Source organism: Phacochoerus africanus, chromosome 10 (assembly GCF_016906955.1).
Source record: "Phacochoerus africanus isolate WHEZ1 chromosome 10, ROS_Pafr_v1, whole genome shotgun sequence".
In the NCBI taxonomy this organism is placed as follows: domain Eukaryota; kingdom Metazoa; phylum Chordata; class Mammalia; order Artiodactyla; family Suidae; genus Phacochoerus; species Phacochoerus africanus.
The window spans coordinates 117,859,866-117,883,955 of NC_062553.1; the positions used below are offsets into that span (position 1 = coordinate 117,859,866).

General features: G+C 37.7%; 1 protein-coding gene across 1 annotated transcript in view; it reads left to right on the plus strand.

Moving 5' to 3' along the window:
- Nucleotides 1–5,953: 5,953 nt before the first annotated feature.
- Nucleotides 5,954–24,090, plus strand: part of CENPE (centromere protein E) — a 78,362-nt gene continuing 60,225 nt past the window's right edge. Inside the window, exons 1-13 of the mRNA XM_047799137.1 lie at nt 5,954–6,092; nt 7,770–7,861; nt 10,179–10,268; nt 10,383–10,501; nt 11,585–11,704; nt 12,141–12,222; nt 12,383–12,450; nt 12,527–12,592; nt 17,050–17,101; nt 19,302–19,389; nt 19,700–19,829; nt 21,018–21,137; nt 22,021–22,179. Coding sequence (XP_047655093.1) covers nt 6,037–6,092; nt 7,770–7,861; nt 10,179–10,268; nt 10,383–10,501; nt 11,585–11,704; nt 12,141–12,222; nt 12,383–12,450; nt 12,527–12,592; nt 17,050–17,101; nt 19,302–19,389; nt 19,700–19,829; nt 21,018–21,137; nt 22,021–22,179 — 1,242 coding nt within the window. The 5' untranslated portion in view covers nt 5,954–6,036. The remainder of the gene's footprint in view (nt 6,093–7,769; nt 7,862–10,178; nt 10,269–10,382; nt 10,502–11,584; nt 11,705–12,140; nt 12,223–12,382; nt 12,451–12,526; nt 12,593–17,049; nt 17,102–19,301; nt 19,390–19,699; nt 19,830–21,017; nt 21,138–22,020; nt 22,180–24,090) is intronic.

Genomic DNA, 24,090 nt, shown 5'->3' on the forward strand with positions numbered 1-24,090 from the left:
CATATAACTGATTATAAGGCAGATGATTAAAAATAAGGGAGGTCTACATGTTGATTTGTTAATGTAAAAAGCAAATTGCACAACAATAAGTACAGAATAAATCCATTCTTGAAAATATAAGTGTGGTTGCTTCCCCACATAGATTTCTTGCATCTATTCACGAAAAGATTGGGAAGACACTTAACATAAGTCACTTTAGGGCAGATGAAATTTGATGGGTGAGTAGTAAAGGAACATTCACTTGAAGATTCTAGATAATCATGTCATAGTAGTAGAATTATAGATGATTCTTTTCTTTGTTGTTTTATAGCATTTTTATGAAACAGAGAATTAATCGCTGGAGCAGACCCCTGGAGGAGACTGAGAGGAAGGAATCAAGGGTATAAATGGAAGAATCCACCCCAGAAATGGCAGGCACCTCATTCTAGGGATGTGCAAGAAAAGAGGCAGGAATTGGTGAAGATGTAAATTGCAGTTGGTATGCAGGTTGTAGGGGTGGGAGAGCTGGCTGGTAAGACGTGGTTTGCCTTATAGCCCCGGTTTCTCAGTAAGGATAAGGAGGGACCCAGGGTTGAAAAGAGTGGTCTAGGTTTGGAATAGTCAATGAAGGAAAGAGGAAGGATATTCACCAAGGACAAGGGCGGAAAAGTGCACCTGTGAAGTATCTGGAATTTAGTCCTAAAAGTAGCAGCCTAAGGATAAGACAGATTAGGAGTACAGTCTTGCTTTCTGATCAGAAAGAGGAGAATGGGTTTTGGGTGGACTGCCATTGATCTCTGTGTCACTGTACCTGAGATTTTGTCTGTAAATTAGATGACGTTTCCCACCCTCACACACCCATATTTACATTTATCCATACTCAATTTTAACAGGTTTCTTTTTTTATGAAGACATTATAGACTTATTAAAGCTGAAAGGAGCCTCAGAAACGCCAATTTCCTCATTTTGTGGATAAGAAAATGGTGAATCACAGAAATAAATGATTTTCTAACATGGCATAGCTTATAAATGGTGGAGTTGGACTGACCTGGGTCTGCGCAGTTTCCATAATGGCTCATAAATCTTCTAATCTTATGTAACAATGATTAAAAGGAAAGGGATACTATGTCTGCAGTCATTATAAACAGTTGTCACATTTTAAGGCAAGACTTGTGCTTTCTTTTTTTTTAGGGCCCCACCTACAGCATATGGAAATTCCCAGGTTAGATGTTTAAGTGGGGCTGCAGCTGCCAGCCTACACCACAGCCACAGCAACGCCAGATCCGAGCAATGTCTATGACCTACACAACAGCTCAAGGCAGCCAGTTCCTTAACCCACTGAGCCGGGCCAGGGATTGAATTTGCACCCTCAGGGATACTATTTGGCTCATTACCACTAATCCATGATGGGAACTCCCAAGACTTGTGCTTTAATTCGGCACTGATGTGCTGTGGACAGAGGCCATATTGTGGCACACTTTGGAAATTAAAGATTGTATCTATTAAACAAAAATTACACCTATTGAAGATGATGGCATGATATAAATACATTGAAATTAATTTCAGATGAAATGCATAAAAGAATTGAACACAAGTAATTTGAATTTATGTATATTTATAAAACCAAGAAGTTTCTCCAAATCCTAAAATTTGTATGACATTCTGGAACTGCAAAGCACTATCCAAGGCTAGGCCATGCTTTTAGAAGGATTACAGTGCCCTCTGCAGCTTCAGTAGAAAACAAACAAACAAAAAAATCCAGTAATTTAAATATCAACATGAAAGCGTAAGCAATTAACATGCTTTAGAAAGTCAGTTTATCTTATTGAATTAAATGAAAATATGTATGTAAAGATCACGTTTTAAGCAAAGACTACAGCATGTACAGCAGGTAAACCTATTTGTGTAAAAAGTATGCAAAATGGAAAAAGATATATAAATGTGTGTATCTACAGATTACTTTGAGGATAACACTTTAGGATATAGCAGTTTTCTTAGGGCAGAAAAACTGGTACCCTGGGGATCATTTATAGGGAAATTTGTTTTCACTGTGACTCTTCTGATACTATTTAAATTTTTCAACACATGCATGTATTAATCTCAGGTAAGAAAAAAGTTAATCAAAAAATGTAATTACCTTTTAGAAAAATGGCATGCATCCAAATTTTAAGCCTCTCTCTGAAGTTCCATAGCTTCAGACAACATTTCTAATCTGTTAAAAAAACAAAACATGCCCAAAATGGAGTCACTTATGCTAAACCTCATATCAGCAAAAACAAGATTTATTTTAATTACAGTTCCATCCAGAAATGGAATCTTAGGCTAATCAATCAGGAGTCACCTAATCAGTAGCACTAGTTGGATAATCTAACTAGATGAGATTAGATCACTGCCATTCCCTAGAGATTACCAACCTTTGCAATTACCAATCTGCTCTTTCTCCCTAGTATAACTTCCTTGTCCCCACATCCTTCTGCCTATAAAAGTCTTTCATTTTATACAGTTCCTTGGAGAGCCTTTCTGCTGGATTCGATGCTGCCTGAATCAATTTTTTCTAAATAAATTCTTAAAATCTTTAACATGCCTGTGTTTATCTTATAACAAATATCTAGTGCACAGATGGAGGGATGTTCAGAGCAGAGGACAGTTATTCATCTAGTAAAATCTGGAAGAAGAGGTAATGGTCACAGGCATTAGGTGGTTAGACGGGTGGGCAGGAATCAGTGCAGTTTCTTCTGGCTGCTTCTGTTTTCATAATGAGATGGAAAAGAAAATCTTATTTGAAGGAATCAGTGAATCTCTTTTCACTCCCTTCCTCAAAACCTTCCATAGGCTTCCATGCACCATCGGAATAATATTTTACCACAGCAAGGTCCCACAGCACCTCCCTTCACTGCCCCAAATTCTCCAGCCACAGGGGCTCTCCTATGTCAGACATATGACAAATATGTACAGGCTTTGGGTCCTTTGACATACTTGCCCTCCATCTGGTAAGCCCTCTCTCTTACCCTCTAGAGCCTGGCTAATTCTCATCACAAAAGGCCTTTCTTAAGTATCCCATCTACAGAGGCCCCTACTCTTCTCAAAAGTTATTTTACTTACATGTTTATTCTGTATTGTCTGCTTCCTCCCCTAAGAATGTGTTTCATAAGAAACTGGCATCCCAGCTCCACCTTATCACTCTCTCTCCCCTGCTTTGGCTTCACTTTTCTTCTCATCTTTATCATCACTTGATAAATACAGATATAGATTTGTGAATTATCCATCTCCCCTGAGGGAATAATAGCTCTAGGAGAGCAGGTGCTTTTCTAATCCATTTACTCGGTGTTTCCTAGGCCTAGAACCATGACTGGCACATAGTCGGTGCTCAATGAAAATTACTTAATATTTAACAAATTAAATGAAAAACACATATAGAGCACATAACAGAGTGCCCGGAACAACGTAAATCTTCAGTAAATGTCCACTGTTATGATGATGACAAAGACAACCACGGCATCAATGAATCATAAGCAAATCAAGAAAGGCTAATCCTCCTCTGTGCCCATAAACCAAAGCCCCTTTTGTTGTCCGAGATTTTCTTTCATTAATTCTATGTCCCTTCCTCCTCTTCACAGCCTCCTTCCCTCCAGCTACAAATGTACAATATTCACCCATCATTTTTTAAAAATCAGTTAAAATGTACGTTTCTTAATTATGTAGTATCTTATTAAATATAGTTAAGTATTTTTACCATTTACCACAAAGAATAGTCTATACTACCTCATAATTAGTTAACCAAAACAAATCTCAAATGAACTCATTTTTATTTACTGTTTTTTTTTCCTATTATCTGGTTTCTCTAAGTTGAACAAAACTTTAATATGGACATGCTTAAAAAATTAATAGTTATAAAATAATATACAAAGAAAGATATTTTATCTTACTCAGTCCTCCTTCTCCAAGGAAATGAGATATGTTGGGTATCTTTCCAGAAATTATGTATGAAAATCCAGACGTATAAATACCCTTTGAAAATATCAAATAGGACCACAGTGTGCACACAATTATGCACCTTAGGTTTCTTTCAGCTAATGAAACATCTTGGATGGCTTTCTAAAGTACACAGAAAGAACTATATCATTCTTTTTACAGGCCACATAATGTTTTACTGCAGCGCTAAAATACCATCCATTTAAATAGTCTCCTATTTATTCGCATTTAATGTGTTTCCTGTCATTTGCTATTGTATACAATGCTGCAACTAATAGCTATGTACATTCTTGTGCAGTCCTTCAATATCCATTAGTAATTACATAATTCTTAAAAACAGAATTGCCGGCATAAAGGACATATGTACCTCAGTTTTTTATTGATATTTCTAAGTTATCTTCCAAAATAGTTTTATTAACTCAGTAGCCTTCTACTCCTCTAAATAGTGAAGATTTATTAGCATCTGCAGGTTTGGTGAGGGAAAAGGGGGATAATTCTTGATCTTACTAAAATCAACTGAAAAAAAGCACTGAAATCGAGGTAGAAGGTAGATGGGCCCCTGAGCTGAGAGCAGCTGGGACTCGTTAGGCTGAGTAAATTGGGTCTTGCTTCTCTTCTACACCTCAAGGAGAAAGTTAATTGCAGGAATTGAGTTGTGCTGGAGTAGGAGGATAAGATGATTTCATCAGTCACTCCTGGGGTCAAGGAGATCTCCCCAGTTACACATGGGTAGTAAGACTCCCAGGAGTCAAAAAGGGAGGGGGCGCCAAAATAAGTCCTGGTACCGTCACAGAACCCTCTGCTCTGGAATCCATCTTGACCAAAAATGCCCACGCATATGGGGGAGGACCCCATGTCAAGTCAGATGTGAAAACTAAAACAAGATAACTGGCCAACTTAAAACAAAGACCTGAAAGAACTATCCTACACAAATGACTTAGGTCACCTATACGGCGGGCTTCTCATTCAGAAGGGAACAACCGCACCCACCCCTCCTCTTTGCTTCTGACTTAAATTAACTACTTCTTTGTGTGCTCTCCCACACGTTGTACTGTGACTCTAACAATAAACGTTCCTGTTTTTGCAGTTTTTGTCTCCTTAAACATTCCTGCTTGCAACGGGGGACAAAAATCAGGGCAATTCTGCTTCTAGCTGGTCCCGTGGCTAGGTTCACTCAGGCTGCCCAGTTTCAATTCCTGAGCAGAGAATTAAGATCTCACTTCAAGCCATCACCCACTGCTGTCTCTCTGAGATCAAAATCACTCCTAGAGAAAACACTAATACTTTACTAAGATACATTTAAAGCAAAGGAAACCAGGCCCTATGTCTGAGAAAGAATAATTTATAATCACCTTCGCATTTCACCTCATTAACAATTTTTCCAGTCTCCAAAATTTTTGCCCTAAGTCGACCTCTTAGGAACGCACAGCCAATGGCGGGGGGGGGCAGAGTTTAAAGGAAAAGAGAGGAAAAGGGAAAACCAAAAACTCAGAGTTTCCAAGGAGCAAAAGATTCTTCTCTTTCTGGAGTGGGCAGTGACTTTCAACTTTTGCCATTTGCGGTGTTTTGTTTTGCTTTTGTTTTAATTTAATACAACAACAACTGTTAATGTAATACTTTAAAGGTCCTAATTCTCTTTGACAGTGAAGAAAAAATTCCCGGCTTTGTTTTTCCTGCTGATTGCAAACTCTGAAAACACAGAAAGGTGGAGGACGGCGTTTGTAATTGGCTGCCTGCACTTCAACGGCGTTTAGCAAATAACAGTTATCTCTGCTATTACCTGGAGACCCGCTCGCCAGGCTGCCAGGCTGCCAGGCTCTTCTCGGACCCCTTCTCTGCGACCCTCAAACCTCGTTCTCCTCCAGACCCTTTAAACTGCCCCTCGACCCCTAATTCGTGGACGCGCGGCGGCCTAGCGCCCCCCGCGCCGGGAAGTAGGTGGAACGGCCCGTGACGTCACGAGACCGCGACTCAATCGGACGGCAGTTCCGGAAATTTCAAATTTAAAGGCGGGGTGGCCAGTGCGCTCAGAAGCGCGGGGCGCGGAGGGTCTTGGCCGGTTTTTTGATTAACCCGCCGGTGAGGATGGCGGAGGAAGGAGCTGTCGCGGTCTGTGTGCGAGTCCGGCCGCTCAACAGCAGGTAAGTGGGCCTGACCGAGCCCAGGTCCGCAGAGCGGCCCCCGGCGTGGGCCTAAGCGGGAGCGTTCTCGCCGCTCCTTCCGGCTGCGCAGCTTGGAAACTCCAACACTTATCCGCTTTGTGCCTCGGTTTTCCTATCTGTCAGTTGCCGAGCTAGGATTGATGAATCTAGAAGATACTTACAGCTGTGAGATTGACATAAATTTATAACTAGTGTTCGCCAGTTACAAAGACCTTAATCCCTGTGTTGCACTGCAGCACCTTCATCTGCGTGCCCCACCCCTCCCCTAAGAAATTCGTTTCAAAGATCCTTATTGGCACTTACTACAGTCATTTTACATACAACTGACTGTTTCTCCCTTCTTACTGTGTACTCCTTGAGAGCAAGAACTAAACGGTCTGGTTGCATTGTATTCATTAGGCACTCAATTCAGTGTCTGAATTCCACATTCAGAATGTTGAATGACTAATACTCATCAATATTAATTTTTTTTTTTTTTTAGTACTGTGCACTGTACTAAACAGACATTACCCTGTGGATCTTACATTCTCAAGGGGTAGACAGAAAATTAAAAATGTAGAATGTTAAGTGACGATACTGGGGTAATAAATACTATAGAAAGAGAAAAAGCAGGAAGAGGAAGAAATTAAAGTAAAATTAAGTCTGTTTGCTTCTCCAGTCTCAGGCCCACACCCCAGAATGATAACTCATTATGTGTTTGAGAAACATTTATTAAACAATACTGGATGTTCAATAAATGAGAATATCAAGATGAGGAATTTTTTATTTTTAAGAAGGTCATTAATGCATTAGAAGACAGCTACATAGGAGTTCCCTTTGTGGTTCAGCAGATGACAAACCCAACTAGTATCCATAAGGGTGCAGGTTCAGTCCCTAGCCCCACCTCAGTGGGGTAAAGATCCAGCGTTGCTGTGAGCTGCAGCATTGCTGTGGCTGTGGTGCCAGATCTGATTCAGCCCTACCCTGAGAATTTCCATATGCCACACTTGTGGCCCTAAATGAAAAAACGACAGCTTTTTTTAAAGTAACCATTAAAATAATCATGATAGGTGTTACAATAGGCAGGTGGAGAATATTTGCCAGAGGAGCCAATAGTCCTTAAGTGAGATGACAGTTTAGAGGAAGGACAGGGCTAGTGTTAAGAAACTCCTGATACTTTTCATGCTAAATTACTTTATGGAAAAGTAGATTAGGGTATTCCAGGTAGAGAGAGGTTAAATTTGTTATTTGGGGGCAACCTTCAGGTAGTTGATGTGTATGAAGCTAGGGTGTATACAGGAAATTAGAGGAAGATTGAAGAGAGAAATAACGGTGATACAGGTCTCATTGTCAAATCAAGGATTTCAGATGTTTTTTAAAGGTTTTACACAAGAAGAGAATAATCAGAGTTGTTTTGAGTGTATCTTTTCACCTGCCAGTACTGGGTAGGAAGGTGGAAGTGAAGAGCTTCATAAGGAAACTCCCATGAAAGTGTAGGAGGTCACTGAAGCTCCATTTTAAAATATCCACCCCAAAGGTGGATTTTCCATGGTAATTTATTGTATAAGTCATTACCATCTTTTAGAATATCATCAGAAGGTAAAATCTTATTAATTACCTTTCATATAACACAACTTCTATTACCAGTTTTACTAAAATGCAGAGTTTTTCTTTTAGAGAAGAAGCACTTGGAAACGATACTCAAGTTTACTGGAAAACTGATAACAATACTATTTATCAAGTTGATGGGAGTAAATCCTTCAATTTTGGTAAGTTTATAATAGCATAAAAAGTTAACCTGGTATCCTTTTTCTATTAAGTGTACAAAAGGCTTGGAGTTCCCTGGTGTTGTAGCAGGTTAAAGATCCAGCACTGGTACTGCTGTGGCTTAGGTCACTGCTGTGAAAATCAGACCAAGCCTTCAGTAAACTTCTTCAGTGGAAACTTTGAAAAATTGTTCATCCATCATGTATGATAAGAAAAATAATAAATTCATACTTAAACTACAGTTGGAAAAAAAAGAAGTAAATAAAAAATAAAACACACTTCGAGTCTTAGTGCCTTATGGGAGTTCCCGTCGTGGCTCAGTGGTTAACCAATCTAACTAGGAACCATGAGGTTGTGGGTTCAATCCCTGACCTAGCTCAGTGGGTTAAGGATACAGCGTTACTGTGCCCTGTGGTGTGGGTCGTAAACGAGGCTCGGATCCTGTGTTGCTGTGGCTGTGGTGTAGGCCAGCGGCTACAGCTCCAATTAGACCCCTAGCCTGGGAAACTCCATGTGCCATGGGTACAGCCCTAGAAAAGACAAAAAAATATGTATATATATTAATGCCTTATGACTGAAACTAACATTTTTCCTCTCGTTCATTAGCATACTTGTGACCTAAAACTGTAAGCCCAAAATATGTTGCTTAATGTCAGGTCATCTTTAAGATCTTACAGTTTGGTATGTTTTTTTCATTTATTTCAAGAAAACTCTTTAAATAGTGAAGACATTCCTTCTTTGCTAGAATACAGGATGGTCCTGCCTGTGCTTTTGTGGAGCTTATCATATGGTGGAAAGAAAGTCTTTAAACAAGTAGTTAGACTTAACAATGACATAAGTTTTGTGGGAGTTTAAAGCAGGGATCTAAATAATCTAGGTGTCTGAAATGGTACCATTTGCACTGCAGGATGAGTGAGACAAAGACAAAGAGACTTGGAGACCCTAGAGGTTAACTGGGCTGATTTGTGTATTGTCTTAGTGCTGATATTGTGCCAGGCACTGTTCTAAGCACTTCTTATATATTAACTCATTTAATCCTCCTAACAAGCCTATGGTACCTTCCCATTTTAACAAGGAACTGAAGCAGAGCGGCCTGGACTCACATAGCCAGCAAATGGAAGAGTCAGGCTCCAGATCTGTGTTCCAGCCACACTACAGTGCTGCCACTTAGGCACCACAGAGCCACAGTGACATCCTCTCAACAACCTCAGGAGTCAGAGTGATTAGGCTGTCAAATTAGTGTTAAACTAGAAAGCCACAAGGATGTGTAGAAAATGATTCCTGGTCAAGGAATGTTTGATGGTATTAACATAATTTTTAAAGAATAATATGTGCCACAGATTATAAAACCTAGCAACACAAGCAGAGTCTCAGTAGCCATCTGTGCCCGTAAAGGATTTAGACTCATCCATCTATCTGAAACAGATAAAATTAAGATTTGAATCATCCTGCAATTTGTCCTTGCTCTGAAATCATGAACCATAAGTAGCCTTCAGATGGCACTTTGGTTTTCCATATCATTCTGCCTACAGGGCAGATGTGTAGTCATGGTGCAAGAGATGTGATCACTATGTTTCTCATCACAAGTGAATGCTTTTCCTTCCTGACTTGCAAATCCATTTCTTGTGAGCTTTTTAATGTGAGGCCACACTGAAAGAGCGGTCTATTTTAAATGTGCCAGCAAAAGCAGAAAACCACATCCTGAAGTAGTGAATTCCTCAGTGCGAATGCTACCCTAAACCCAGCTTGTAGCAGCCAGCTAACTGGTCATTCCCTATGATACTTCAGCTTTGGTCAGTGCTTTTCTTCCAAACATCTGCATTTCTTGGTTTAGTTTGAGGTAGGCCCTCTTGCTAGGTATTAGAAACATAAAAATTTCTCAATGAATAGTAATGTCCACATTTCCTAAGTATTAACCATATGTTCACAATAACTATGAGGAAGATAATATATATCCATTTTATAGATTAGGGAAGTGAGGCACAGAGACATCAACCACTTGGGCCAAAATCACACGGCTTGTAAGTGGGAGAACCAAAATTTACAGTCAGTCTGAGTCTAAATCTCCATATTCAGCCACCATGCCCTCCTGCCTATTGAAAACAAATAGGATTGCCGACTTGTATTTTTTCTGTGTGAGAACCAACACACTTTACCTTAAAGAGAAGAGTATTTTCAGAGCACCAGTAAGTTAAAAAACATTGTCAAGTATTTTTTTTCATATATATCCTGACAATTTTATTTCTTTGGGAAAGTACTAATTCAGAATGAAAACACAGTTTATTTGTTTGGTCTAACTTATATATTTGTTTTTTTCAGATCGTGTCTTTCATAGTAATGAAACTACTAAAAATGTGTATGAAGAAATAGCAGTACCAATCATTGATTCTGCCATACAAGGCTATAATGGTGTGTATTCACTGCAGAAATATTTCAGTCTTGGGTGGGTGTCCAGCAAATATTGATAGTTTTATATACTAGAGATTCATTTTTAATCTTTGCGGATGTGTTTTATTTTTACAGGTACTATTTTTGCCTATGGGCAGACTGCATCAGGAAAAACATATACTATGATGGGCTCACAAGATTATTTGGGAGTAATACCCAGGGCAATTCATGACATTTTCCAAAAAATTAAGAAGGTAAATTAAATTTCTAGTACTTGCAGGAAAACGTAGTGATAACAGAATAGCAGCCGTAGTGTTCTCTTTTGATAATGAAGGGAAGTAGATTATCCTTGGGGAAAGAAGGAAGGCATAGATTTTTTTTTTTAACCCACAGACTGACTTACCTACAAGCTTAAATTTCTTTCATTCTTTTCCTTGAATCCTGTAATAGTACTCCAACCAGAAAGGGGGCAGTAAAGAACAGGAAAATCTTATCAGAATGGTTAGGTCCTCATTGCCTTTGTGTAGCTACCATTGATTATTAAGGAGCAATAAAAAGTAGACTAGATAAAAGATAAAGGAAGCAGAAGGCCAGAATAGGCAACTTAATTAGTTAAGAGTTGGCTTTAAATTAGTTTTTTAATCAGTTTTAATGATTTATTTTTAATCATCTTAAATAAATATGAGTTTTATTTTGAGATTAGAGTTGGACTGGGTACTCTCCTTTTATAATTCTGTGATACTATATTTTTCATTCTGAAAGAATTCTTTTAGTTTTTGTTCTTGTTTATTGTCAGTGTAGAATCACAGAGGTATTTTGTTCTATTTCTCGTTTCTTTTTCAAAGATAATTTCTTGAAAGACAAATAATGCATGATTTCACTTAAGTGTGGAATTATAAAAAACAAAACAAGTGAACACATAAAATAGAAACGGACTTATAGATACAGAGAACAAACAGGGGAGATGGGGAGGAATAAAAAAAGTAGGTAAAGGGGAATAAGGGGTAGAAACTTCCAGTTAGAAAATAAGTGAGTCACAGGGATGAAATGTGCAGCATAGGGAATATAGTCAATAATATTGTAAAAGGTTTGTATTGTGACAGTAACTAAACTTAACAATGGTAATCATTTTGAAATGTATAGAAATACTAAATCACTGTGTTGTGCACTAGGAACCAACATAGTGGGATAGGTAACTATAAAGCAACTAAAAAATAAATATTTTAAATAATTTCTCAAGGAATATTTTAATATTTAATATTAGCATATAAGCATTCAGTATTTAGTTTTTCATAATTGGATAGTCTCTGATGTTTTCACATATTTTTGCCTTCTAGTTTCCTGATAGGGAGTTTCTCTTACGTGTGTCTTACATGGAGATATACAATGAAACCATTACAGACTTGCTCTGCGACACTCAAAAAATGAAGCCTTTAATAATTCGGGAAGATTTCAATGTGAGTAACAGAGTTAACAGGGTTGCTCAAAAAATAGACTTACTTATTAGGAATATTTTTCTTGAACATTTGCTTTTAATTGCTATGTATTTAAAGTGTCTCCTATTACTATGATTTTTTATTTTTTAAACATTTATAGAGGTCATCTTTTAAGTAATGTGTATAGTTTTAAAATATTGACAGCTGTAATATTTTGGTGTAAGTGCCTAAAAAGAACAAGATGGAAGTATCAGGTTAGAATTTGGTGTGCTTTGGTATAGGAAATAAAATGTAAATATCATAGGTTTACTTGTTATTTTCATACAGAGTAATAGTCCCCGTTTTCTACTCTTAACTTCTACAACTGAATTCTATAATAGTTTGCACTTCTTTTTGAAATGCAAACTTCTAAGTGACTTATATTTCCCTACTTTTCTCATAATTAAATTTGTTTCAGAGGAATGTGTATGTGGCTGATCTCACAGAAGAAGTTGTTTATACATCAGAAATGGCTTTGAAATGGATCACAAAGGGAGAAAGTAAGACTTTATACTGTATTTCTCCAAAACACTTGTAAAAGCTATTTAATTGAATGTATGTAGGCTTTAAACCACACTTTTTACTTTTAAGTTAAAATAGAAGTATTTTCCTTTGGGTTTTAATATACACCCAATGTGACTTTTTTTTTTTTTTAAACAGAGAACAGGCATTATGGAATTACAAAAATGAACCAAAGAAGTAGTCGTTCTCATACCATTTTTAGGATGGTAGGTAATTCTGTCTATATTTGGTCTTTCCAATTAAGAATGCACTAATTGTCTACAAGTTGCCTTTTCTTTCTAGATTTTGGAAAGTAGAGAGAAAGGTGAACCTTCTAATTGTGAAGGATCTGTCAAGGTGTCCCACTTGGTGAGTGTCGATGAATTGTGATAATGTACTATATGGGACAAAAAGTAAAATTTAATGTAGCCACTGAATGTTTGGTTTTATAAGAACTATTAACTAATTGGCAAAAGCACTTATAAATTGGTCAGTGACATGAGATTACTAGCTGAAATCTAGGAAGAGATCAGAGGATATTTCTTCCTATTATATTATAGCTGCCATCTCCTAAACGTTAGATGTGAGAACTCTAGAAATTGAGGCTTTTCCTAACCAGTAATGGAGGAGGAGTTAGTTAATCTTCGAATTTGGGATGGTTTTTTGGGTGCTTGTGTCATGAGGGGTTTTTTGGTCTCAGACAATAGAATTGAAGCCTATGAGATGAACAAAATCCTGCATAAGATAGTTAAAAAATAAATCACATTATTCAAGAGTGTTTTAGACTGGAAGTCCCTTGAAGGGAAGAGTGATATCTCCATCTTTGTGGCTCCAACCATTGTACTTAGTTTATTTTCAGTACCTGTTTGTTAATAAGTAAATATAAGCATTATGCAAACGTTCCTTCTCATAGGAACTATATCCTTTCCTTTTTTTATGCTTCCTTCCTAAATTCTTTAGCTTGATGTGGGATATGATTTAAGATTACTCTATTGACTTGAAAAACTTTAGGGAGAAAAGTAATAAATCTATAATAAATTTTTTTACTCTCAGAATTTGAAAAATCAGTCATAATTAAACATCTAATTCCAGTTCACCTCAGTTTTACTGTAAAAGTATTAAAATTTATTTTAGTAGATTATTCTTACTTTAATAACGAGAAACATAAAACCTAACTTCTCTTCTGTCTTCTAGACCTGGCCTGTAATGTAGCATTACAGTTTTAGCTTCTCTCTTAATAATTGAGCTTTAATATTCTTGACATATTCAGTAATCCATATGATATGATCCAGATCATATTCTTTGATGCTCTATCATCTAGGGACCACAGATGCCATCTGGTCCACCCCTTCAGCCTTCCCATTTACTCTAAGTATCTTCTTGAAAAGAAGTCTTCCCCAAAGAGTCATATTCTGGCTCTTTGGAGGTTTTCTTTTTTTTGAGTGTGTCCTGGCCCCACCTAATATCCAAGTGCTCTTAGCTCCACTCCTTCTCTTTTCCCTTCTGTGCCTTCTTTCCTCCTGCCCTCCTAATCAAAACACAGGAATATTTTGTGGTCTTTCTTCCCTTATTCGCCGTCAGACATTGTTGCCATTTCTGTGTTGATGACAGCCAAGTATTTGCTGTTTCTAAAATCTCTACGTTCTGGAGTTCCCATTGTGGCGCAGTGGAAATGAATCTGACTAGGAACCTTGAGGTTGCAGGTTTGATCCCTGGCCTCGCTCAGCCAGTCAAAGATCCAGCATTATCATGAGCTGTGGTGTAGGTCACAGAAGCAGCTCAGATCTGGCATTGCTGTGGCTCTGGTGTTGGCCGGGGGCTACAGCTCCAATTAGACCCCTAGCCTAGGGGTCTAATGTTGTGCGTGCGGCCCTAAAGAGACAAAAAAATAAAGTCTTTAAGTTCTAATTCATGTCTTTCTAGAGATTATTATAATTGTGTGTTCCACTGTTATCTCAAACTTCAGTGGGTCCAAAACCAAATTAATTTCTTCCTATCATAGTCAATATCCCTTTTTCTGGTAGTATCAATCTTATCCTGGTCACCTAGGCCAGAAACCCAAGTGAATTTTGGCTCATTTTTTTCCTGCTTTCTTTTTTGTCCATTCATCACCATTTCTTCCTGATTCCGTCTTTCATCATTCCTATGGGTGTCATTTAGGTTCTCATCTCTCTTGAGTTATTCTATCATTCTCCTGAACCTGGTCTCTGGGACTCTGGTCTTCCTCTCTTCAGTCTGTTTTGCAGATTTCTAAAGTTACTAAGCACTGCTTTTGTTGTGGCACTTCCCTGGACAAGATCGGGTTGCACTTAACCGATCTTTCCTTTTTTTTTTTAAGAGCTGCGCCCACAGCATATGGAGGTTTCTAGGCCAGGGGTCGAATCAGAGCTGTAGCCACTGGCCTATGCCACAGCCACAGCAATGCCAGATCCGAGCCACATCTATGACCTACCACAGCTCACGGCAATGCCAGATCCTTAACCTGAGCGAGGCCAGGGATCAAATCTGCGTTGTTATGGATGCTGGTCAGATTCGTTTCTGCTGAGCCACCACAGGAACTCCACATTTAACCAATCTAACTTTACTTCCTTCTGTTCTGCATGAGCTCCTCTCTTATAAACAGGTTGAGCATCTTAGGGCCTTTGAATACTAATGCTTGTACCCATCTTTACACCATAATTCATGCTGCTTTCATCACCACTTTACCCCTTTTATTATGTATCCAGGTCCTTTGTAGTAGATACTATATAACAAAGACTAGAGTTCTTTTTCTTTGAATATTTTAGAGAAAGCAGGATCTGAGACAAAACTGTAAAGCAGAAGTACATAATTACCTGCCTGCCCCTCAAAGAGAGTGGTGATTTAAATCTCTGACTTTTATTGCATTAAGAATAATTACTGGAGAGTTCCCTTTGTGGCTTAGTGGGTTAAGAACCCAACATAGTGTCTGTGAGGGTGCAGGTTCAATCCCTGGCCTCGCTCAGTGGGTTATGGATCTGGCATTGCCGCCAGTTGCAGATGTGGGTCGGATCCAATGTTGCCATCGCTGTGGCATAGGCCTCAACTTCAGCTCCACTTTGACCACTGGTCTGGGAACTTCCATATGCTGCAGGTGAGGCCCTAAAAAGGGGGGTTAAAAAGAGAACAATTACTTGGCTCTCAGACTGAAAAAAATAAAGCAGACATCCCTCTGCTACTTACTATCTCCACTGTGACCTCGCTAGCCCAAGCCACCATCATCTGTCATTTTGATTCCTGCACTAGTCTCCTAACTGGGCTCCCTGCTGCCACTTTTGCCTCTCTCCAATTCATTCCCAATTTGGGGGCCATAGTTGATCCTTCAGAAAGTTAAATCCAGATATGTCACTCTTGGGAGTTCTTGTGGTTAACCAACCCGACTAGAATCCATGAGGACGCGGGTTCGATCCCTGGTCTTGCTCAGTGGGTTAAGGATCTGACGTTGCCATGAGCTGTTGGTGTAGGTCACAGATGCGGCTCAGATCCCGCGTTGCTGTGGCTCTGGCGTAGGCGAGCGGCTACAGCTCCAATTCAACCCCTAGCCTGGGAACCTCCATACACCACCAGTGCAGCCCTAAAAGCCAAAAAAAAAAAGTCACTCTTGCTTAAGGCCCTCTATCGGCTTCCCATTGCATTTAGAAAATCCAGAGTTCTTACCCTTTATTTACCCTTGCTGACAAAGCTCTGCATAATCTAACTCCCACTTCCTTTTCTCACACTGTGTTGTCCCATCTTCACTTCACCAACTCTACCATGCTGCTATTTCTGGTTTTTGAACATATTAAGCTCATTTCTGGTTTGTGGCTGGGCATACTGGCTGTTCTTTTAATCTGGTCTTGTATGGCTGCCTCTCTCTTCTGTCATTCCAGATTTTAGCTTAATGGGAAGCCTTTCCCTAGCACCCAATCCAGAGGACCTACTCTGTCCTTTCTTCTTCCCTCTCCTAGGGCTCGTTTAAATTATCTGTATTACACTAAGCATGATATGTTTCTTATTTGGTTATCTCTTTATGCCTTCTCAACAACTTCTTCCTCTCCTCATCCCACTTCATATAGACTATAAGGTCTGTGAGGGCAGGGGCCTTATTTGTCTAGTTCACCGCCTTATCCCCAGAAACTAACTTACTGCCTAAAGCAGAACAGGCACTTTTTTCCAACAATATTTGTGAAATGAAAGAGAGGTCCATGCTTTTAAAGATGCTACAGTATAATCAGAAACAAATGACTAGCTCCACACAGTAAGAGTGGAGCTGTAAGAGTCATATCTGTAATGACCTCTGGGTATACAGTTGAAAGAGCAGTTCTTTCAAGGTATGGGAAGAGGAGGGATAAAATCGGCAAAGCTACATTGAGCAGATAACCTTCACCTTTGGACCTAAATAAAGAGTAGGGTCAGACTAGAACATTACAAGTAAGAAAGAATGGCAGAAGGTAGTGCTTGGAAGTGTAGGAGTACAGGAGGTGTTTAGGATGTAGTGAATAGTTCAGCTAGAGTTAGAAGTAAGTAGTGAATAGACCTAAGGCTGGAACAACACAAGTGCCACATTGCAAAGAATCACATTTACCACGATAAGGTTTTGAACTTTGTGTAGGAAATAGAGCACTCTTCCAGAAGCATTTTGGAGGATACAGTACAAAGGAGGAACAAGATTTCTGGATCAGTTTGACAAGGGAAGACCTAAGCAGTGGAGTAAGAGATGACAATACAGATGGGATGTTCAAGAAAACTCTGTTTAAAATGTTCTTTTAGTAGTTTGGATTTTATCTCAAGTTACCCTTCCTAAAGGTTTATTTTCATCTGTCTTACAGAATTTGGTTGATCTTGCAGGCAGTGAAAGAGCTGCTCAAACAGGTGCTGAAGGTAATGACAACCATGAAATATGTTAGTCTGAGTGACTTATTTCACAGAATAAAAGTGCTCATGCATTTTAGAAACTAATAAAGTAATGATAATAATTTTGTGATAGGAGTTCCCATTGTGGTTCAGCAGTAACAAGCCCAGCTAGTATCCAAGAGGATGTGGTTTGATCCCTGTCTTTGCTCAGTGGGTTAAAATAAAAATTGTTTTTTATTATCAGAATTATTAATGTTTGTGTATCAATTTTATACGCTACTACCTTTCTGAATTTTCTTACGGATTATGAAAATTTAAATTTTTTTTTAATTTACATTTGTTCAGTTCTATTTATGAAAATTTAGATTTAAAAGTTGCCAAGGGGAAAGGGAAGGGAGTGGGAGGGACTGGGAGCTTGGGGTAAATAGATGCAGAATGTTGCCTTCGGGATGGATTAGCAATGGGATCCTGCAGTGTAGCACTGGGAACTCTGTCTAGTCCCTTATGATGGAACATGTAATGTGAGAAAAAAGAATGTATACATGTAAGTTTAACTGGGTCACCATGCTGTACAGTAGAAAAAATATGTATGTATAAATAAATGATAAAAATAAATAAATCATAGAGACAGGGAAAAAAAGTGATCCAATAAATCTGAAAAAAATAAAACTCTTCAGCCTATGCAAGACAAAAAGGATACTCTAGATATAGTAACAAAGAAAACTGAGTGGCATTTGACCATATCCAAAATATTTTTGGTTATATTTTGTCTAATGTTCCTATAAACTTAATATAAGTAATATTGAAGGTATCTTATCTTGCAAATAGCTTCCTACTTGCATGTAATCTCTTGAGGCATGTGTATGCATTTGTGGGAATGATCAAAAGTGTGCACTGGAGTTAGTTGTAAATTATACTTAGTGTGATGTCCTGCGTGAGATCCTGTGTAGTTCCATACACAAAGAGGCTACAACTGATGATGAACCCTGTAGCGTGTGTATCATTGAATGTTCCTTTATCACAGAGTGTGAAAATACAGAAAGTCAAATCCCATTGGAAAACAAAAACAAAAACAGAATATTTAGTGTACAAAAACACTCAATTTATGATAATGACTTAAAAGATGTAATACCTAGGAAGAAACTCAGCAAAAATTGGGGCCAAAATAAAGAAAACTTTAAAACAGACTTGAAGGACATAACCAAATACTTAAATGGAAATGCATACTTAAATTGGAAGGTACAAAATCATAAAGAAGTTAAGCCTCTCTCTGTGTTAATTTCCTGCAGCCTGACATAAGCTGCATTTTGTGCAGCTGAGTATGGCCTAGATCCACCAAACCAGTAGAATCTTGAGACCCATGAACAGGAAATAAGTGGTTATTGTTTTAAGCTGACTTGTTAAGCAGCAGTATTGTAGCAATAGCTGAATAATGCACCTGTGAAATACCAGCTGTACAGTTATTTGTTGCAGTATTTTTTGTACACATGGTAGATTGAAAACCTACTACATAAAATCCCTCAACAGAGTTGCTATATAAATAAATTCTAATACATTTATACAGTGGAATTCTGTGCTATGACAAAGACCAGTGTTTACAAATTTATATGTAATATATTGCCAAGTGGGAAAAAAAAAAGTGCAAAATCACGTGTATAGTATGCTACTATTTGTCTAAAAAACAAAGGAAAAATGAGTATATGTGAACTTGTATTTTTAAAAATCTCTAAAAGAATAGGTAATAAATATGGTTTCCTAATAAAGGGGACAGGAACTGGCTGAATGGGGCATAAAAGTAGGAGAGAGCTTTTTCAGGGTACTTTTTTTTCTAAGGTTAGAGTCATGTGAGCATATTAACAATTTTTAAGTGAGAACTTTTTGGTTGTGAGCCTATGGGAACTAATTTGGTTGTAAGTCTCCAGTTGCCTATATTCAGAGGTTTGGAAAAAAGAGATTGGAAAGGAGGAGTTAGAGGGGCTCTTTTAGGAAATGGGCTTTTCCTCCCTCTTCTTTTCTTTCAGGTGATAAGCTTTCTAACTCACCTAATGGATGGGAGGCTTAAGGGAGAGAACTGCTTAATCAGTGATATTAAAGATGGGCTCATATCTAATACAAAGCATAGACTTTAACATCTGTTCAAGTTCTACTTTCTGTCATAATATACTGATAAATTCATCATCCAGTAGAGGGTTCAATTTTAGTTTTTATATTTGTTTAATAAATGCAGGTTTGCGACTCAAGGAAGGCTGTAATATAAATCGAAGCTTATTTATTTTGGGACAAGTGATCAAGAAACTTAGTGATGGACAAGTTGGGTAAGTTTGTCCCACTGTACATTTACCTATAAATGCTGAAAATGAGAATATTTTAGTGACATTAAATATACATATTTCTTTTGTATATTTGAAAGCTTTCATGATTCTATAAGTGGCTTCTTATACATATGATTATGCCCTACTAAATTTACTTTCTCTTTTAATTTTGTTAGTAGTTTTGATCTGTCTATGTAACCCATAAAGGATTAGTTTTTATAAGTGTCACTATTTTAAGGTTCTACATTAAAAGAACCACTTTTGTTAATTAAAAGTTTTACTCTTTTTCTTTCCAAACTCATTTCTCACTAAGTGGTTTCATAAATTATCGAGATAGCAAATTAACACGAATTCTCCAGAATTCCTTGGGAGGAAATGCAAAAACACGTATTATCTGCACAATTACTCCAGTGTCATTTGATGAAACCCTTACTACTCTCCAGGTGAGTTTGACTTTTATCTTAATATGAGGGGATGTCTTTAAGAAGGAAAAATTACCTACTAAAAATAGATATAGTTTTTTAAATTGACATAACATACTTGTTAAAATTGATGTGTTGTCTACTAAATAGCATTCCATAATTTTCCCAAAATTCGATCATTCATATCCCACCTTCACTATTATACTGAAATTGACTTGATTTTTTTTAAAAAACCCACTTTTATTACTTAATTATGAAAGGAAACTTTATATCAGTCTCATAAATGGAAAAACTAGTATCACTTGCAACAAAGTGACCCAAAAAATATTTGTAGGCATTTATAACAAAATAATTTTTAAATTCCTGCCAGCTAATTGTGCCTGCCTTTGCACTAAGCCTAAGGTCTGCATTTTATTTAAAAAAAAAAGAGGGAGCATGATGGGGGATTGTGAATTGTTAATAGAATAGCTATCTCGGAGTTCCCGTCGTGGCGCAGTGGTTAACGAATCCGACTAGGAACCATGAGGTTGCGGGTTCGGTCCCTGCCCTTGCTCAGTGGGTTAACGATCCGGCGTTGCCGTGAGCTGTGGTGTAGGTTGCAGACGCGGCTCAGATCCCGCGTTGCTGTGGCTCTGGCGTAGGCCGGTAGGAACAGCTCCGATTCAACCCCTGGCCTGAGAACCTCCATATGCCGCGGGAGCGGCCCAAGAAATAGCAACAACAACAACAACAACAACAAAAAAGACAAAAGACTAAAAAAAAAAAAAAAAGAATAGCTATCTCAATGAAGGGCTCGATGTTATACTAATAAACAACTTTATATAGACACTTGAAGTTACTTCTTATACTCTAACAAACATTGCCTTAGTGGCTATTGGGCACTGGGTCAAAGTGCTGTTAGAGAAACAAAGATAGAAAATAGAGTCCCTGGCTTCACAGAATTTATGGTCTTACAGGGAAGATAAGACCTGTCTTCCAACATGATTGCCTTGGATTAATACTTAAATTGCTAATGAGTAGGATAGGGTTCAATGGAAGGAGGGAGACTTCTGACTAGAATATCACAGGCATTGTTGCAGGGACATAGAATGTCCTCTGTACTCAAAAGTATTAAGCCATCTAGGAAGAATACTGATATTTCTTTACAAAACTTAATTACAAGAAACTCAAATATTAATTTTTGCGTGTAACACTCATATTTTTTCTCAGTTTGCCAGCACTGCTAAATATATGAAGAATACTCCTTATGTTAATGAGGTATCAAGTGACGAAGCTCTCCTGAAAAGATACAGAAAAGAAATAATGGATCTTAAAAAGCAATTAGAGGAGGTATGTGTGAACCATGTATTTCAGTGAAGAGTAGGGACAGATTTAGAATTGAGATCTGCCTAAATGCCTAGAGATTCTTAAGTCATCAATATCTGAGTTCTGCAACATAAATTTAAAACAGTTTCAACTAAAAAAGAAATCAGTCATAAAAATTTTAGTTTAATTCACTATAAACTGAAAGACTGATTTCTTGAAATTGAGATTTTTTTCATCTTCAAGGGACACAATTTGATATTTTCAAATGGGCCAGATAGAGATGGTTTTGTGTTGTTGTTTTTTAATTTTCACAAATACCTAGGGAGTTAGTTTTAAAAAGAGAGAGCATGTATAGTTACTTAAAACCGCTTTCTATAGTTACCTTGACTTTTTCTTCTAACCCTAAGATAGCAATCTAATAAGACAGCATAATCACTTGTCATTGTAATTTTTTTTTAACTGTTATGGTCCCCATTTGGTATAAATCTTGCATTTTAGTGATCTTTTTTTAAATGAACTAAAATATCAATTGATAGTCATATGAGAACACCCCTTACTTTGCCGTAGGTATTCAAGTCTCTGCTTTTATGACTTCTGCTTATATTAATTTAGGCAATTAATATAATTGCTTTAGCATATTATAAATAGATTGCTATAATCTTATAAGTGGCATGTAGAATAGTGCCATGCCATGAGAAGAAATGTATATTTTATTTGTAGTTTAAGAAATTACTTATTACGGTAACTGCTTATTGGTGTTCTATAGGTAGGGTATGTTTTAATTCAATAAAATTAAAATTCTCATAGTTCACATAAAAATTTCTATCCTGTTCTTTTAAGCTATTTTCAAGGTCTTTAAAACCTAGCTGCATATATTAGTAACATAACTGAATATTACATTCTCTAGGTTTCATTAGAGACTCGGGCCCAGGCAATGGAAAAAGACCAATTGGCCCAACTTTTAGAAGAAAAAGATCTCCTTCAAAAAGTGCAGATTGAGAAAATTCAGAACTTAACAAGAATGCTGGTGACCTCTTCCTCCCTCACATCACAACAGGAATTAAAGGTAAAATTTAAAAGATGACAACTTAAACTTGGTAAACAGAAAATGGAGTAGATATTCCTATATGTTTACTATATAGTTTTGCCTTTCTTATTGTTTGATACGGTATATGCAAGAAACCCAGAACTTTTTTTTGTGTTTGTCTGTATAGCAACAAAACCGCTAAGAGAAGATGTTCATTAAAAATTCCAGTCCCTGGAGTTCTCTTGTGGCACAGCAGGTTAAGGATCCAGTGTTGTCACTGTTGCAGCTTGGGTCGATGCTATGGCGTAGGTTGCATCCCTGGCCTGGCATTCCAATCCAGTGTTGTCACTGTTGCAGCTTGGGTCGATGCTATGGCATAGGTTGCATCCCTGGCCTGGCATTCCACATGCTGCAGGCACAGCCAAAAAAAAAAAAAAAACACCAATCCCTGATGTAGAGATCCTAATTCAAGTATTCAAGCTTACCACCTAGGAGTGTTATGGTTTTAGGTATTAAAGTCTTTAATACCGTTTGAGTAAATTTTTGTGTATGGTATGAAAGAGTGGTCCAGTTTCGTTCTTTTGCAAATGGCTGTCCAGTTTTCCCAGCATCATTTACTGGAGATCCTGTCCTTTCCCGAATGTATATTCCTGGTTCCTTTGTTGTAAATTAATCAATCATATATGTGTAGGATTTATTTCTGGACTCTCTATTCCATTGGTCTATATATCTGTTTTTATAATAATACCATACACATTGTTTTGATTACTATAGTTTTGTAATGTAGTTTGAGATCAGGACATGTAATGCCTCCAGGTTGCTCTTCTTTCTCAAGATTGTTTTGGCTATTTGGAATCTTGTGGTTTAGAGTCTAGAGTGTTATCAAAGCATCTATTTGCAATATGCTTCTTAAGAAATCCTAAGGTGGTTAGAAATCATAGGTCTAGAGTATGTGGGAATATTTTCTATTTAAAAAAACAAAAACATTAATATCAGGAATTTGATCTAGAATGTAATTCATAGTGGTCAATATTCCGGCCTATAGTTTATGTGTTTTTTGCTTTTACTAGTTTTATGGATTTATTTATCCATCAGATATTTTTTAAAGAGGATAGCGTCTAGAGTTGAATTGTTTGGGTTTGAATCCCAGTTCCTAACACTTGACCTTGAGCAATTTCTCAGTACACTTTGCTGCTGCAATTTTCCTATCTGTGATATATAGCTTAATCCCCACCTCATAGGACTGTTGTGAGGATTAAGTGAAGTAACATACAGTGTGTGCTTAACATTATACTTGCCATTCAGCAAACCCTCAGTAAATATATGCTATTAAGATTACTATTAATAAATACTGTGTTCAGATCACTACACTGAGTCCATAGAAGACACTCAAAATCTGTTTGTTGACTGAATGATGAGTAGGAAATAGCCCAGTGGAAGGTATAGGGAATAATGTTTCAGGAAGACATTTACATGCACCAAAGCTTGAAGTTGTGGAAAAATAGTATGTTTCTTGGACTTTTTGGGTGGAGGGGCATTTTAAACCACATTGAAGAATTTGAATGTTGTATTATGCTAAGGACAAGGAAAAGCCTTATATTGAACATAATCAGAATTGAATTTTGTAAAGGTGTGGCTGCTGTGTGTATCGATTGATTGGGCCTCTGCAAGCAGTGTGGCTCTGGAGATGGAAAAGGTTGGCTAAACTGGAGAGCTATTTGGGGGGTAGACTCAACAGGACTTTACAGTTGGTTAGATGTGGGGGCGGGGAAAGCAGAGAAAAAGAGGTATCCAGAATGACTTGCATTGCTAGGCTTGCTGGGTGACAGTAGCGTATTCACAGAGTTGAGCAGTGGAGCTGCTCAGTTTTTGGTTCAGGGCATCTCCACCTTAAGATGTCAGGCAGTTGAAAATGTGAAAAGTCTGAGATGGAGATAACAATTTGGGCAG